At 36.5% G+C, this 12,691-nt stretch overlaps 1 protein-coding gene across 4 annotated transcripts in view; it reads left to right on the top strand.

Annotated features, from left to right (window-relative positions):
* LOC138325627 (nucleolar protein 4-like) overlaps positions 1-12,691 on the top strand; it is a 97,741-nt gene that overhangs the window by 79,492 nt on the left and 5,558 nt on the right. For all 4 annotated transcript variants that reach the window (XM_069271415.1, XM_069271413.1, XM_069271414.1 and 1 more), the window contains exons 5-7: positions 11,238-11,425; positions 11,970-12,113; positions 12,406-12,609. In XM_069271415.1, coding sequence (XP_069127516.1) covers positions 11,238-11,425; positions 11,970-12,113; positions 12,406-12,609 — 536 coding nt within the window. The remainder of the gene's footprint in view (positions 1-11,237; positions 11,426-11,969; positions 12,114-12,405; positions 12,610-12,691) is intronic.

The raw sequence follows: 12,691 nt of genomic DNA, 5'->3' as shown, positions 1-12,691 counted from the left end.
CATGGCAAAAGATACCACAGTGGTTGTCTACAACACCTATTGTATGACGTCTGGATTAGGTGAGAGGTGTGATTAGAAAATACAATTGTTTTGAAATCAGTCTGTCTAAAAAATCTAATACAAATTATTGATTAATCTATATTTGAACAAAACAAAATACTATGATAAGTGAAAAACTCAAGAGCAACAGAGAAAAAACAAAGAATGGACAATGCATATTTCTTACGCTATTTGCTACCCGATACTTTTTGATTCTGCTGACCACTTTAATTTTTATCATCATGCTGGGACTAAATCACATCTCTTTTGGTTTCCTTGCATAACTTAACAATCTTTGGGGGATTTCATACCTTTTCTAAGAATCTGATTAATATAATTAATTAATCTACATACTTGTAATTAATCATAACATTGATAAATGTATTTTGATTTCCCCCCAGCTGAGTCAAACTAGAAGTACACTGTAATAATTTGTTTGCACCTTTGTGCAACCTCAAACTAAGATCCTATTTACTTATCATTTACTGTCATTTTGCAACTTCCGATTTTCAAGATTTACAATATTTTTCTTTAATTAGTCTAATCTTTGATATATGTTTTGATATTTAATAATACAATGGCTAATCCTAGATGTAAAACGAAGAAACAGTGTTTTGTATCCAATACACGTATTCACCCAAATGTTTGACGCCATTTTTTTGTATTGTTTTCTTGTTTTGATATTAAAAAGAGAAAGGTTCTAACAGCGAGGATAGCTTCTCAGTCCTATTTATCGCACCTGTCCTAACACCTGGTGAAGGAAGTTTTCACATGGTTCATTACCACGTTTTTGTTATGCTTCATTTTGAAAATAAGACCATAAGTATGATTTTAAAAAAAAAACTTTCGCGAAGATCATATGTATCGTAGTGATAAAAACTCGGATAAACACACTAAAAGTTGTTTGTAACGATATTTTGTCAAAAAACAAACGGATACTATACTTTTTCTCATAAAATGGTATTATTGCATATTCCAACTATTATTTTTTTCTTGCGATAGAGCATATAACGACGCGAATCTTTATTACTTCTAGTATAAAGAAACTTTACAACAGAAATAAATCTATATCTCTGAAAAAAGTTCTTTGGAAAACGAACAAAACACTGACTGGAAAAAGGTTTTTTAACTCTCAAATTCTTCATTTTGCTTTCGTTTCATTTCTTTGTTTTTTTTCTTTCATCTTTTCGAATTAAAACGGTATTGTTTGAATAAAGTATTCCATGTGTACGCATGGAAATAACTTAACAGTTTATTAATAACTGTGCACTATTGATATACGAGTTCAGTTGGATTATTTTCGTGGAATCGTACGTCAGAATAGTGTTATTTTGTTTCATTTGTGTCATACATGTATAAATTACTTAATACATATGATTTTATGATTGATGTTTCTACCGTTGTTTGCTATCTGTAATCTTTTTGCATCTCTCTAGCTTTACTTTCTAAATTGCGGCAAAGAAAAATGAGAATAAAAAAAAATGTGAAGGTTGATGACTAGTTTTAGAACAAAATTTGATAAACACGGTCCCTTGTTGACTGCTGCTATTCCAATAATCCATGCCTTTATTTGGTAGTTCTATTATTTAATCATACATTCATCTACAATCCTATCTATAACCTTTCATACATTAGCATTTTTATACCAAAACTTTTTACTGCCGCAAATGGTTGACTACAGATATTAGATTTTAGGTTTTTCCTTTGGATTTTTTTTACACCAGTCAGATATGTATGATTTTGTGCGTCATGAAAGCGCTCTCACACGAAGGACAATTATTCACTGTCGCCGTTTTGTTATGAAAGGAAATTAATCATAGATTGAAAAGTTTTATGATCTTAGACACGAGGAAAAAATCTGAATTCGAGGTTGAAGGAAGACGGGACCAATTTTTGTTAGAAGCATTGAATTTGTCTGTGAAGTCATCTGTGTACTCGCTTGTTGATTCCAGCTCAAGCTAAAATGCACGCACACATCACAAAAAACTTACCCCACTATCGATGTAATATAGGACGAGAAATTTAAAACAGCGCTGTCGGAAGTGAGTAGGGTCTGTGACGTGTAGATTTACACGAACGGATCAGAGGGGCAGCAGACACATAATAAGTTATTCATCATCGTAGAAAGGAGACTTTTTGTGGGATACGGTGACTGTTCCACAGGAAGTTCAATGGAACAGATCGCCATAAAGGCCCAAAACAGAGCCGTTCTGCAATTACCAGACCTTGGTAATCAATCAAGCCTGCCACCAAGCGAGCCCGAGCCCGTGCCGCTGATGACAAATTCTGATTATTGTAGCACATGAGTAATTCTCACAAGCCTCGTAATCGGTATTATCACTACCTAATAAGGCTCCTGGGCACGAGAAGGGACGAGGCTTCGCCATCTGACAACAACCACCTGTGGAACAAAAGTTCTCAACTAAATAGTGTTACATGCTGAAACAATATTTTTAATCAGACTCTGTGTGTGGTAATTGATAGGTTTCAGAAGTTTACACCATTTTCCTTTTCAACTCTATTACAGGCCTAATTGACAAAATAATATTTAGTATAAAAAAATCCAATGCCAATATCCAACTTTTTTTAAATGGTGAGGTCATTGCTTGCTTCTTTTTTGACAGTAAAGTTTTACTTGTGTATTATTATGTTGAGATATAGTGGCGACATCGTGTGCGTGTGTCATTGATTTGTCAGAGAAATGTCTTTACAAAAGTTTCTCCGTTAGACCGAGGAACCGCCAACTCTTATAAGCAGTCTCCTGGCTTTTGATAAATAAATGGCCTGTGATGTTATCGATAAAGACAGTTAGTAAGAGTATACAGAGATCCCCCACAGACATGGGGAAGGTTTGACGGAAGCTCCAAACAGCCAGTAAACTTGTGATGGTCGAGTGCAACAGTTAAAGCAGCGAGGTGATCCATTCACCGAAAAGGGATGTCTCGTATATTTCAGTCCCTAGCATTCGTGAGTGTTCTCTAAATCCCCCATACATTATTTATTTCCTAAACCATCTACAAATGTAGGAACACCGATGACTGTATGGCTAACTTGGATAAAGCGCGAAAAATCAATAGGGTGCGCTCCCGTCGGTACTGGCAAATGTGTACATTCCGCGGCGACTGCTATTACATCCGCGCGTCCTACGAGTTTGACCGAATCGACCTTCCGTGTGCATACGATATGGTGGTTTTCAAATGTCTCATCCCATCAAACGCGCCATATGTTATCAAATTTGGAAGAAAAAGTTTCGTTTGCTATTACACTGTTCTGCCATAACATGCTTGCTCTCTGATAGGATGTCCAAATCACTTCATCCCAAATCCACACGACAATCACAGGCCGGGAAATCTAGAGACAAAACTCTCTGCACGAGGCCGCTTATCAACAAACGAGCCGCATTTGCATAAGCTCTGTCTTCAGCGAACGTTGCTTTAACTTTCAATTTCGATCTGGGTTTAAGATTTCAAAGTGGTCTGCAGTGCAGGACCTGACTACGGCTATTGCCTGAGATTTCAGACTAGGGCGGCTTTCATCCGCAAAAAAACCTCTCTGACAGTATCAGATCTGAAACCGAAATAAGATCAGGCAATTGCACAACTTAAGGACGGATAATTTAATCATTTAAACTCTTATTGATTTGATCAAACTTTCCACCCTAATTTTGTTACATCCTGTTATTTGTCCACATGTGAAGAGAAGAAAGAGCGTAAACGTGAAAATGTCTTCTCTTGACAACAGAATCTGTATTTTGGTTATTTCTCTGTCTCACGGGAACCATTTGACGGACAAGTTTTGCGGTGCGTTCGATTGGCAGGTTCTATGCTACTGACATCTTTTTCTCTCAAAGTTTCTTCGTGCTTGTATCTTAGGGGGTTACATATCTTTTGTTTCTAGGTATTATTCCGCAATTGTTTGATGGCTGGCGAGGAACAGAGGCGTATTAAAATTCCAGTCGACACACCATAACAGGGTTGTTTTATGAATAAATGAGTGGGATGTAAGTGAATAAGCGACTGGTAATATCTACAAGGTACGAAGCTGGGACAGCGTATCCATTCTACTGTGCCGTAGGGGCTATAAAATCAAACTCAAATCGGTCATATTATTCCCCATACTAAACCCAAAGTAATAGACAATACACCTACCATACATAATATTAAACCATTTAATCTATGCTATCTTGCATAGAATGTCATGGGGTTAATTTGTATGCTAGGTTGATATTATGTATCAGTCTATTATTTACTTTAGACACGAAACGAGACTCGAACGACAGGTAAACATTAAAATTCTAGGTAATTTGAGGTAGGCTGGACCATGATAAAATTTCGAATAATTAGAGTTTTAAAGTAAAATTTGCTTAATAGATAAATGATGAAAAAAATGGTCAATGCAAAGCGAATTTCATCGTAATATTTCTGGCTCTTAAGTTGTAACAGTTCGAATTTACGATGTTATCCGGTCTTTGGGTAATACTAGTTCGACTTAACGGGTTATCACTAATATTCGAGTGATACCAGTTCTACTTAATAGGTGTAGCATCAGTCTTCGAGTGATACCAGTTCGACTTAACGGGGTGAACACCAGTCTTCGAGTGATATATGCTCGACTTAACGAGGTTAACCTATATAGTTGTTTAACAATGATACAAGCATAGCCTTTACTTACCATATGTGAATATCACTAGTTAGAAAGAAAAAAACACTGCTTATTGATATTTACGGCAAGGTCATTTTGACTGGTATGAAATAAAGACGGCCAATTTCTGACTTTCAGTTTAGCAATACATGTATATAATATGGTTGTAAATTTACACGATAATGGTTAGCCCCTAGCGATCTTTTTTGCACTTGATCTGCAACGATGTGTCACAGTTATATTCACAGGTTTATATAAAATCGGAAATACAGCGTCCTGACACCAGTGCAAATGTTAAAGTTAAAAGATACATGATGACAACTGTCCAAGTGATTCATCATCGAAGATCACTCGAAAAATCATGTGACATTGTCACAGGCTAAATTGTATTTCTGTATAATATATAAGTAAGACTTCATATCTTTATGGTTAACATAGATATTCAGACCTGACATACAGTACATATGGTTACCAAACCACAACATCAGCTTCTTATAGAGTAGATGTCGGGAGTATGATATAAGGGTATTCGGCTACTCGGGTTCGTAGTACTATGTAGGATATTCTTGCATTGTACGGTTGCATTTGTAACAGTAAGACCAGACTGAGTCCCCATTAGCGCCCCATAACATCTACCAAATATCAAATGGTGGTTTGCTAGTTTTAGTGCAACAAGGCTCGTGTGTTCGGCGCGACACATGTTGTGCCCCAACTTCAAAGTCATATAAGGTACGCCGATGCAACAGCTGGCCTAATATGGGCACATGGCAGTCCGTAGATATACCTGTAGCGTAAGGACATATGTGATAGTTATCGGTACTTGAAAATGCACTAGTACCTTTTCAGGCAGTGTAGCACGACACCGCTCTGCCGTAACGACCCGAGGTGGTCCCGGAATGGCGAGAGTTACGGTGACTCTGCCAATCGGTTCGGCAGCGTTATTCCTCGCTAAATTAGCTTCTATTTATCGGTGTTAAATATGTATGTCAGAATTACACTTTCATTATAATTAAGTGCTAAATCTTTCTGATAACTTCTTGCTCTCATCGATTTTTCTGCTTGTATCCAAATATGATCTGAGATTTAATCTTTCCTAGGAAATGTTAATATTTTATAAACCGTTCGGTTATTCAAATGCCCCTTTTTCGTGTCGACAGGATATATGAGAGTCGTAAATACAATCAAATCGGATGCACGTTGGATTGCCACTGCTGTCGTGGATGGTGCCACATAACCCGCCGTAGGTTCGCGATGGTACCTCATGTGAAAACAGTAGTAAATTAAAACTTATTTAGATAGTGGAAGAGCTCTACTGAAGGGTAATGGATACTGAAAAGTCACAAATAATTAATGATTTCGAACTTTACGCAGAGAATACAAAAAGTCACTTAAGTTGATTGCATGTCTTTGAATGGCAGTTCACTCATAGTATATCATGCTTGAGCCGCACTTGACATTATATCGGGACACCATGGTTGGCTTCTTTTAAAATCCATTTCCTGTACTCCAAGATACTCCTAGAAGTTACATTGGCGTCTGTTATCAAATTCATTAGATTTATGTATTTAACTTAATTTAATTGTAATACGATGAATAGGCTTACATTTACCAAAAAAAATCTTTAATTGTAAAAAATATATTGGTTTTAGGGTGCCCAATTACCTGAATTAATTCAGATCAATTAAGTGATAACTATCGTTACAGGTTGTGGAACTATCTATTTACCTAGATATCCGTCTGTATCTAAGCTTCAGTGGTTCTACTACATACTATAGAATCCTATTATATAGAGAAACCTTGTGATTCCTTCCATTCTGTGTTGTTTCAAAAGATCGAGCCGGCACCACTATTTAAAAGAGGATTGCTTGATTATCGTTCCTCACAGACTTGCATTAAGATCAAAGGACAACGCTATATGGATTCTCGTGTGGAAATGGGGAGCTGTTCTTAGAGCTCAAGTTGTGCTGCAATTACAATGTCGCTATGGACGTTCTCATAGTGTAATGGAAAATCCGAAGGCTCTTTGATTGCAGCCTCCGTTCACCCATCCCCTTTACACCTCTTATGATGATGGCGGCACGCACGTGGTTTATACATAAAATGCTTTTACCTGAAGACAAATCACAAATTGTACCTGGGGAATGGTTTACCTGTTCCTGCTATCGTGTTATTGATTATAAACACCATAATAACCCCATATTTTACTTACTTTTGTCGAGCTAAAATCATGTTCACCTTTGCGGGACCCGTTGCCATGGTGACCAGACTATCCTGTTTTGTCACACCTTTACTTTAATACCGTGCTTCAACAGATTTCCCGATTCTCGTCTGCACACGGCACCACTCCATTTTTTTTAACATTGATAACAGAATCAGACACTATGTGTTGGTAAATGTCATTTTACTCAGCCCAGGATGTCGAGGCGTTAATGGCTCAGGCTAACCAAAATGGAGACACTAAAATATAACAGCGACGAAATATAAGTGTCTCCCAAAACCTTGCCAATTTCTCCTTCTCAAAGGCTTCGTCTCTTTTTACCGTAAGTGTGTGTATACACTTCTGCCCCACCCGGGGGATACGCGAGGCGTGAGATAGGCCACGGTGACAGCAGTAGAGATGAGTTTAAATGGCGTCAAGGTGATAGGACCCCACGCCGACTCTCTGTACCACCTGACGTGAACCTGCGGGACGATTAAGGCATAAAACAGGAAAAATAGGGATAACTGCAATAAGAGCATTGCTCGCGGTCATAAATACGTGGTAGTATTACGCCCAAAAGCGGTTATTTGCATGCACATGCTTTGGTGTATGTCGTGATCAAAGGCTGTACGCGCATGCGAGATTGATACTGGGGTTAGCATAAGCACTCAGCTGACACTGTATTTAAACAAATTCCAAACGAAATAATTAATTGCAGATCTATCTGTATGATATACTTAGCGGAGAGGAACTCGCATCCGTAAATTTCAAAACGTATCGAATAAATAATTTTCTATTGATGGAATTTCAAGATGATATAGGAATGAAATATTTCAGATTTCTAAGAAACATTAAAGAACCTTTCTTCTATTTCGCTGTCTTTGAAAATATTACCTTATAAGAGAATAAAGTAGGTGTAACAAAACTAAGAAAGAGTTGTATTTGTGTTTGAATTAATTTTTGGCAGGTTGTTGTATTTGCTTCTGGCTGTTTACGGTTAATCAATACAAATTCTTCTGTTCCAATCCCCCTTCCAAGTTGACGTAAAGCGGATTGCCCCACCTCGCGGGGTCTGGGGATAAGGGACATCCCCCGGTGATTTTGGTCTACCAGACACCTGCACGGGAACTTGATAAGGTCAAGCCCGGCGGGCTAATCGGCTTTCAGTGCCATATTTGATTAAATATGGAATTCAGTCAATTAATCTACGCTCATGCAGCGAGACATGGGGAACATACAACGGGGTGCACGTCAATAGGAGTGGTGTCGGAAGTATAGTTAGGGGGACAAAGAAACATATGTTGGGTTAATATAAATGAGGTTAATACCCGTTTACCTGTCATCATTATGTTCGGTATCAATGATTTGAATATCAATCTAAGTAATTGTAAATGCAATATTCGTTAAACTTTTCTTTTATAATTATGTAAGTGAAAATTCTTTTTTAATACTTAAAAAGAATAACATTATTAATACTTACAAAAGAAACGTATTTGATGCACAAGTTAGATCAATAATTATATATCAAATATTAGCTTAAATATGGAATATTAACTACGGCCATACATACATATATGTACCAAGTAATAAAACACCTATTAAGTAGGATATGTATTTTATATGCTTATTTTATCAAAATTATAAACCAGTAAACGGCATTGACCTTCGGAAGAGAATAATTCAAACATCTAAATGCAGTTCATGTTAACTTTCAGATATTGTTAAATATCAACTTCGGTACTTCGTTTTGTAGTATTTAATTGAATATCAATTTTCCTTTAAACAATGTATGTTCTTGCTATAATCACGACTACACATGCACTTAAATAGTAAGGGATTTCCAGTGGTCTAAACACTCGTTTATTCAGATTTATTTCTTGAAGTAAGTATTGTAAAGTGTCAAAGAAAATGGACAAATTTCATTTTGTCGAGGCGTTACAAAAGCCATTTTTCTGTCGGTTAAAACTTCAGGATCAATTTAAACATCGAAAGCTTAAGTCGTTCAGGATATAATGAGCTATCATACGAAGGTCGTGTTGAAGCGAACTGAACGCTTCTGGGAAATTAAAACTATCTTTTGATCATTTCAGCTTTCTAGAGTATCCTTTAATCGATAGATTTCACCTTACTTTATTGCTTGAAAGAAAATTCAAATCACATTTTATAGAACAATTATTGCGAAATTGTAATTTTATACGAAATAAAGTCTAATTCGTTATTTACATCTCACTAACCCAGGTAGGAAAATGAATTGTTTTTATGAGAACTTTTGGTGCTTAAAGTTTTTAAAAGTTCTTTAAAAATTGTTGTTTCGAAATATCGATGTAGAATTCAATTTTGGTAGATAAAATTTAATTAAGACATGAACTGAATTATCCTTTGAGTCCATAAGATGTTTTTGAGGAATTATTTTGTGAAATGTGGATACAGAGTAAAATCATCCTATGTATAAATAAAATGTTCTGTGACATTGCTTTGTGAAGATGTGTTTAGAAATGTGGATAATTAAGATGTTTTTTTTGTGTGTGTGAAATCAGTAACATCTAAAGCTTGTTAGTTGAAATGTTGATAAACAGTTGGCGTTTGGGTGCGGTGACGCGTCACGGCAGGGATACAAGAAGGTCCGAGTTTTTTTAGGATTGTAAATAATTTGCGGGAGTTACTATCAGGTAAATCCTTACCTGATACCGGATAATTAAAAGCACGAGCCATAGGTATCGTGTCGTTTGTTTCGCTACCTCGGCGGACGATCGATGAGATGGTTGGAGAAGAACCATTATTCACTGTTCGTCACAAAGGACACCGAGTTGCAGGAGACGTGCCGTACTACGAGGCTGCCACGATTTTCCAAGTCTCAATTTGTTCGTCCCATATTTTGACAATTTGTCATTTTTACTCAAAGTGTGTTCAGAACGAAAACCATAATTTTGTCAGTGACATATGTGACATTTTTCACGTCTATGGGCATATTAAAGCAGACGTTTCAGAATGGAATTCGAGACAGGTAAGAGAGAAGATAATTTCTTCGGCGGAAAAATCAATATTTTTCGATAGGTGAGCACTGTACTGATTTTTACAGGTAACGCGTTAAGTGGCAGGTAGGAAAATGAATTGGATTGGTTACCATGGTAACGGGTATCTGTCGCGGCATTAGCAGAGTCCGTGGGATTAACCTGTCGGTGAGCGAGGATGTAGAAAGGTGGAAATTCACGTCAGGAGCCAAGATCGGAAATGGGCTTGTCGGGTCTGTAAGGTGGCATTAGAATTCAACGCGAGAGTCCAAGCAGACAGTTATATCACGTCTGCCATTAACTAGTTGTTATGATGGAAGTCACAATATTGTCTTCCGTTGTTATGGCCCACCTTCTTATCTCTGTAAACATATCAATTTAAGCAATCGTGTTTATTTCAGGCGATTTAGAGACAAAATTCTTTACACTATGTCCAGATCACTGGTAATCAAGTGTACTGTTTGTTTTTATCTTAGTTTTAAGTATCAATTTGTTTATTATATTTTTTCTCATTATTTTGACATGAAAAGTATACATTCAAAACACATTGTATGGGAAGGGTCAACAACCTTGAGCATAATCGAGTATATTGGTTTAAAACATGTTTTCTATTGATCCAGTGATATATATGTTTTTTCCTGTTCTCTAGATGTTAAGACACACACATATATATGTTTGTACTCATATAACAAATATCATACTTTTGCTGTAATCCGCTTCCTATAGGAGAGAAATTGGTGCGTTGAAGGTCATGTGACGTCACAACAGGTGTTCCTATCCTATGGGGTTATTCAAACTCGTATTTACCTACACCTCTAGTATTATTATTACACGTTAAAGTTGTTTTTCGAAATTACATCACTGATATAAACGTCGATACATAACTTGAAAATACCGAGATTTATTTATTATTCTTGTAATGTGCATTATTCATACATAAACGGTTAACTACACATCACAAGCATTTCATGCAGTACATTCACATACAAACATCAACATATCATTAAACGTTAATCAATTGACCAAAATTACTATACACTCTGTATAAAAACGGAAGGAAACGCCAAAATTAGAGTTAGAGGAGAAATGTGTATTGCATTAAGATATCAACAAAACAGCCTATACCTGACCGCGAGCGCCTGATAAACGGTACTTAAAGGCATGGTGGCAAATACAATGTAGGTGCATTTTCTTTAAAAACTATTACCTTGACACGTTGTAATCCATGGGCATCTGCTCAAGTATCAATACAAACGTATATGCGGTGTTTCCAAATGCGTTTTTTGAAACAGTACAGAAGATAATAAATCAAAATATTCAAAATAGGTTTTTATGATATGTTACAGAATCAGCATGTGAGAATGGCGAGGGTCTTATTCCGGTGAATCTATCCACGCCCCGGGGACTACGTATGACAGACAGTCCACTAGAAGACGAGAGAGCTCTACCTATTGGTATGATCAGTAAATCCCCCATCCCCTCCACAGGCGGCCACCCAGAAAGGAAGAGGCGAGCCAGTGATGATAGTTGTGAGGTATGTATTTAACAGTAGCCTATCAAAAAAATACTGTTTGACATTTAAATTCTTGTGTGTATGTAGAAACTTTCCCTTTTTATGGATGGTATGAAAAAATGACTACATGTATATACAAATATTGCAATTTGTTTAAACATTATCGTTTATCACTATGACAGTGAGTAAGTGACGCAATGGTCAGAAAACTTCAAACCACGAAAGAGAGCACTCACACAGTCGCTCTTTAGGGATCAGGGTCAATCAGAAGAGATAATGCTAATCTCAGTTTACCAAAATCTGGAAGAAATAATATTTCCGTGATAACTAGCTTCTTATTATCTGTTGAATCTTTAGTTTTTGTCTTATCACCAACTGAAGTCCAGGAAGATATATTGAACGGTTTTGTAACAATTTAAACTTGTGTATCAACTTATTATTACTTTCATATCGGATATTTGATGCCACAAAAATGTCATAATTGATACAATTTGAATTTTTTCTTCTGGATTTTTATTTAATGTATGTTTGCATTATTGTTCAATGTTTCATTAACGTGTTCCAGAGCTCCACAAAGGCCAGTGAAGGAGGAACAGTCGATGATCTCCAGGGCAGCAAGGATGACGACGACGATGATGACATGGATGATGATGAAAAACTTATGTCCACAGGAAAAGAATACGATCCTGAGCGTCTAAAATCCTTTAATGTAAGATGTTATTTTGTGGAATTGAATTTCTAGCTTTAATTTGATAAACATTTAAATGAGTTGATCTCGTCACCAGAGGATATTGCAAAGTGTTTGATTTTTTTTATTGAAAAAAAAACCATGATTAATTTGTTTCCGCTATGATCGATCATGAAGTGTTGTGAGTTAAGAGCGTTAAATGATCACAAATTTTCATGTAGAAAAGATTTCTTGGACTAATGAAATGAATTTGGATTTCTTAATTGAAATATATTTCTAAAATTTCAAAATATATTTTGTTTTCTGTCTGCAGATGTTTGTGCGGTTATTTGTAGACGAAAACTTGGATAGAATGGTTCCAATTTCTAAACAACCGAAAGACAAAGTTCAGGCCATCTTAGAGGCATGCGATCGACAATTTCCGGAATTCCACGAACGTTCCCGAAAGCGAATCCGTACCTACCTCAAATCTTGTCGGAGAATGAGGCGATCCAAGGAGCAGAACGGATGGGAGCCGGTCTGTACCATATATGTTCGAATTATCAATTAGCGCTATTTTAGAATTTCTGCACTGGTATTTTAATATTTCGAAAGCAAGC

Source organism: Argopecten irradians, chromosome 6 (assembly GCF_041381155.1).
Source record: "Argopecten irradians isolate NY chromosome 6, Ai_NY, whole genome shotgun sequence".
Taxonomy (NCBI): domain Eukaryota; kingdom Metazoa; phylum Mollusca; class Bivalvia; order Pectinida; family Pectinidae; genus Argopecten; species Argopecten irradians.
Note: the sequence above shows the minus strand (reverse complement) of the source record. Positions and strands in the feature narration are given on the sequence as shown.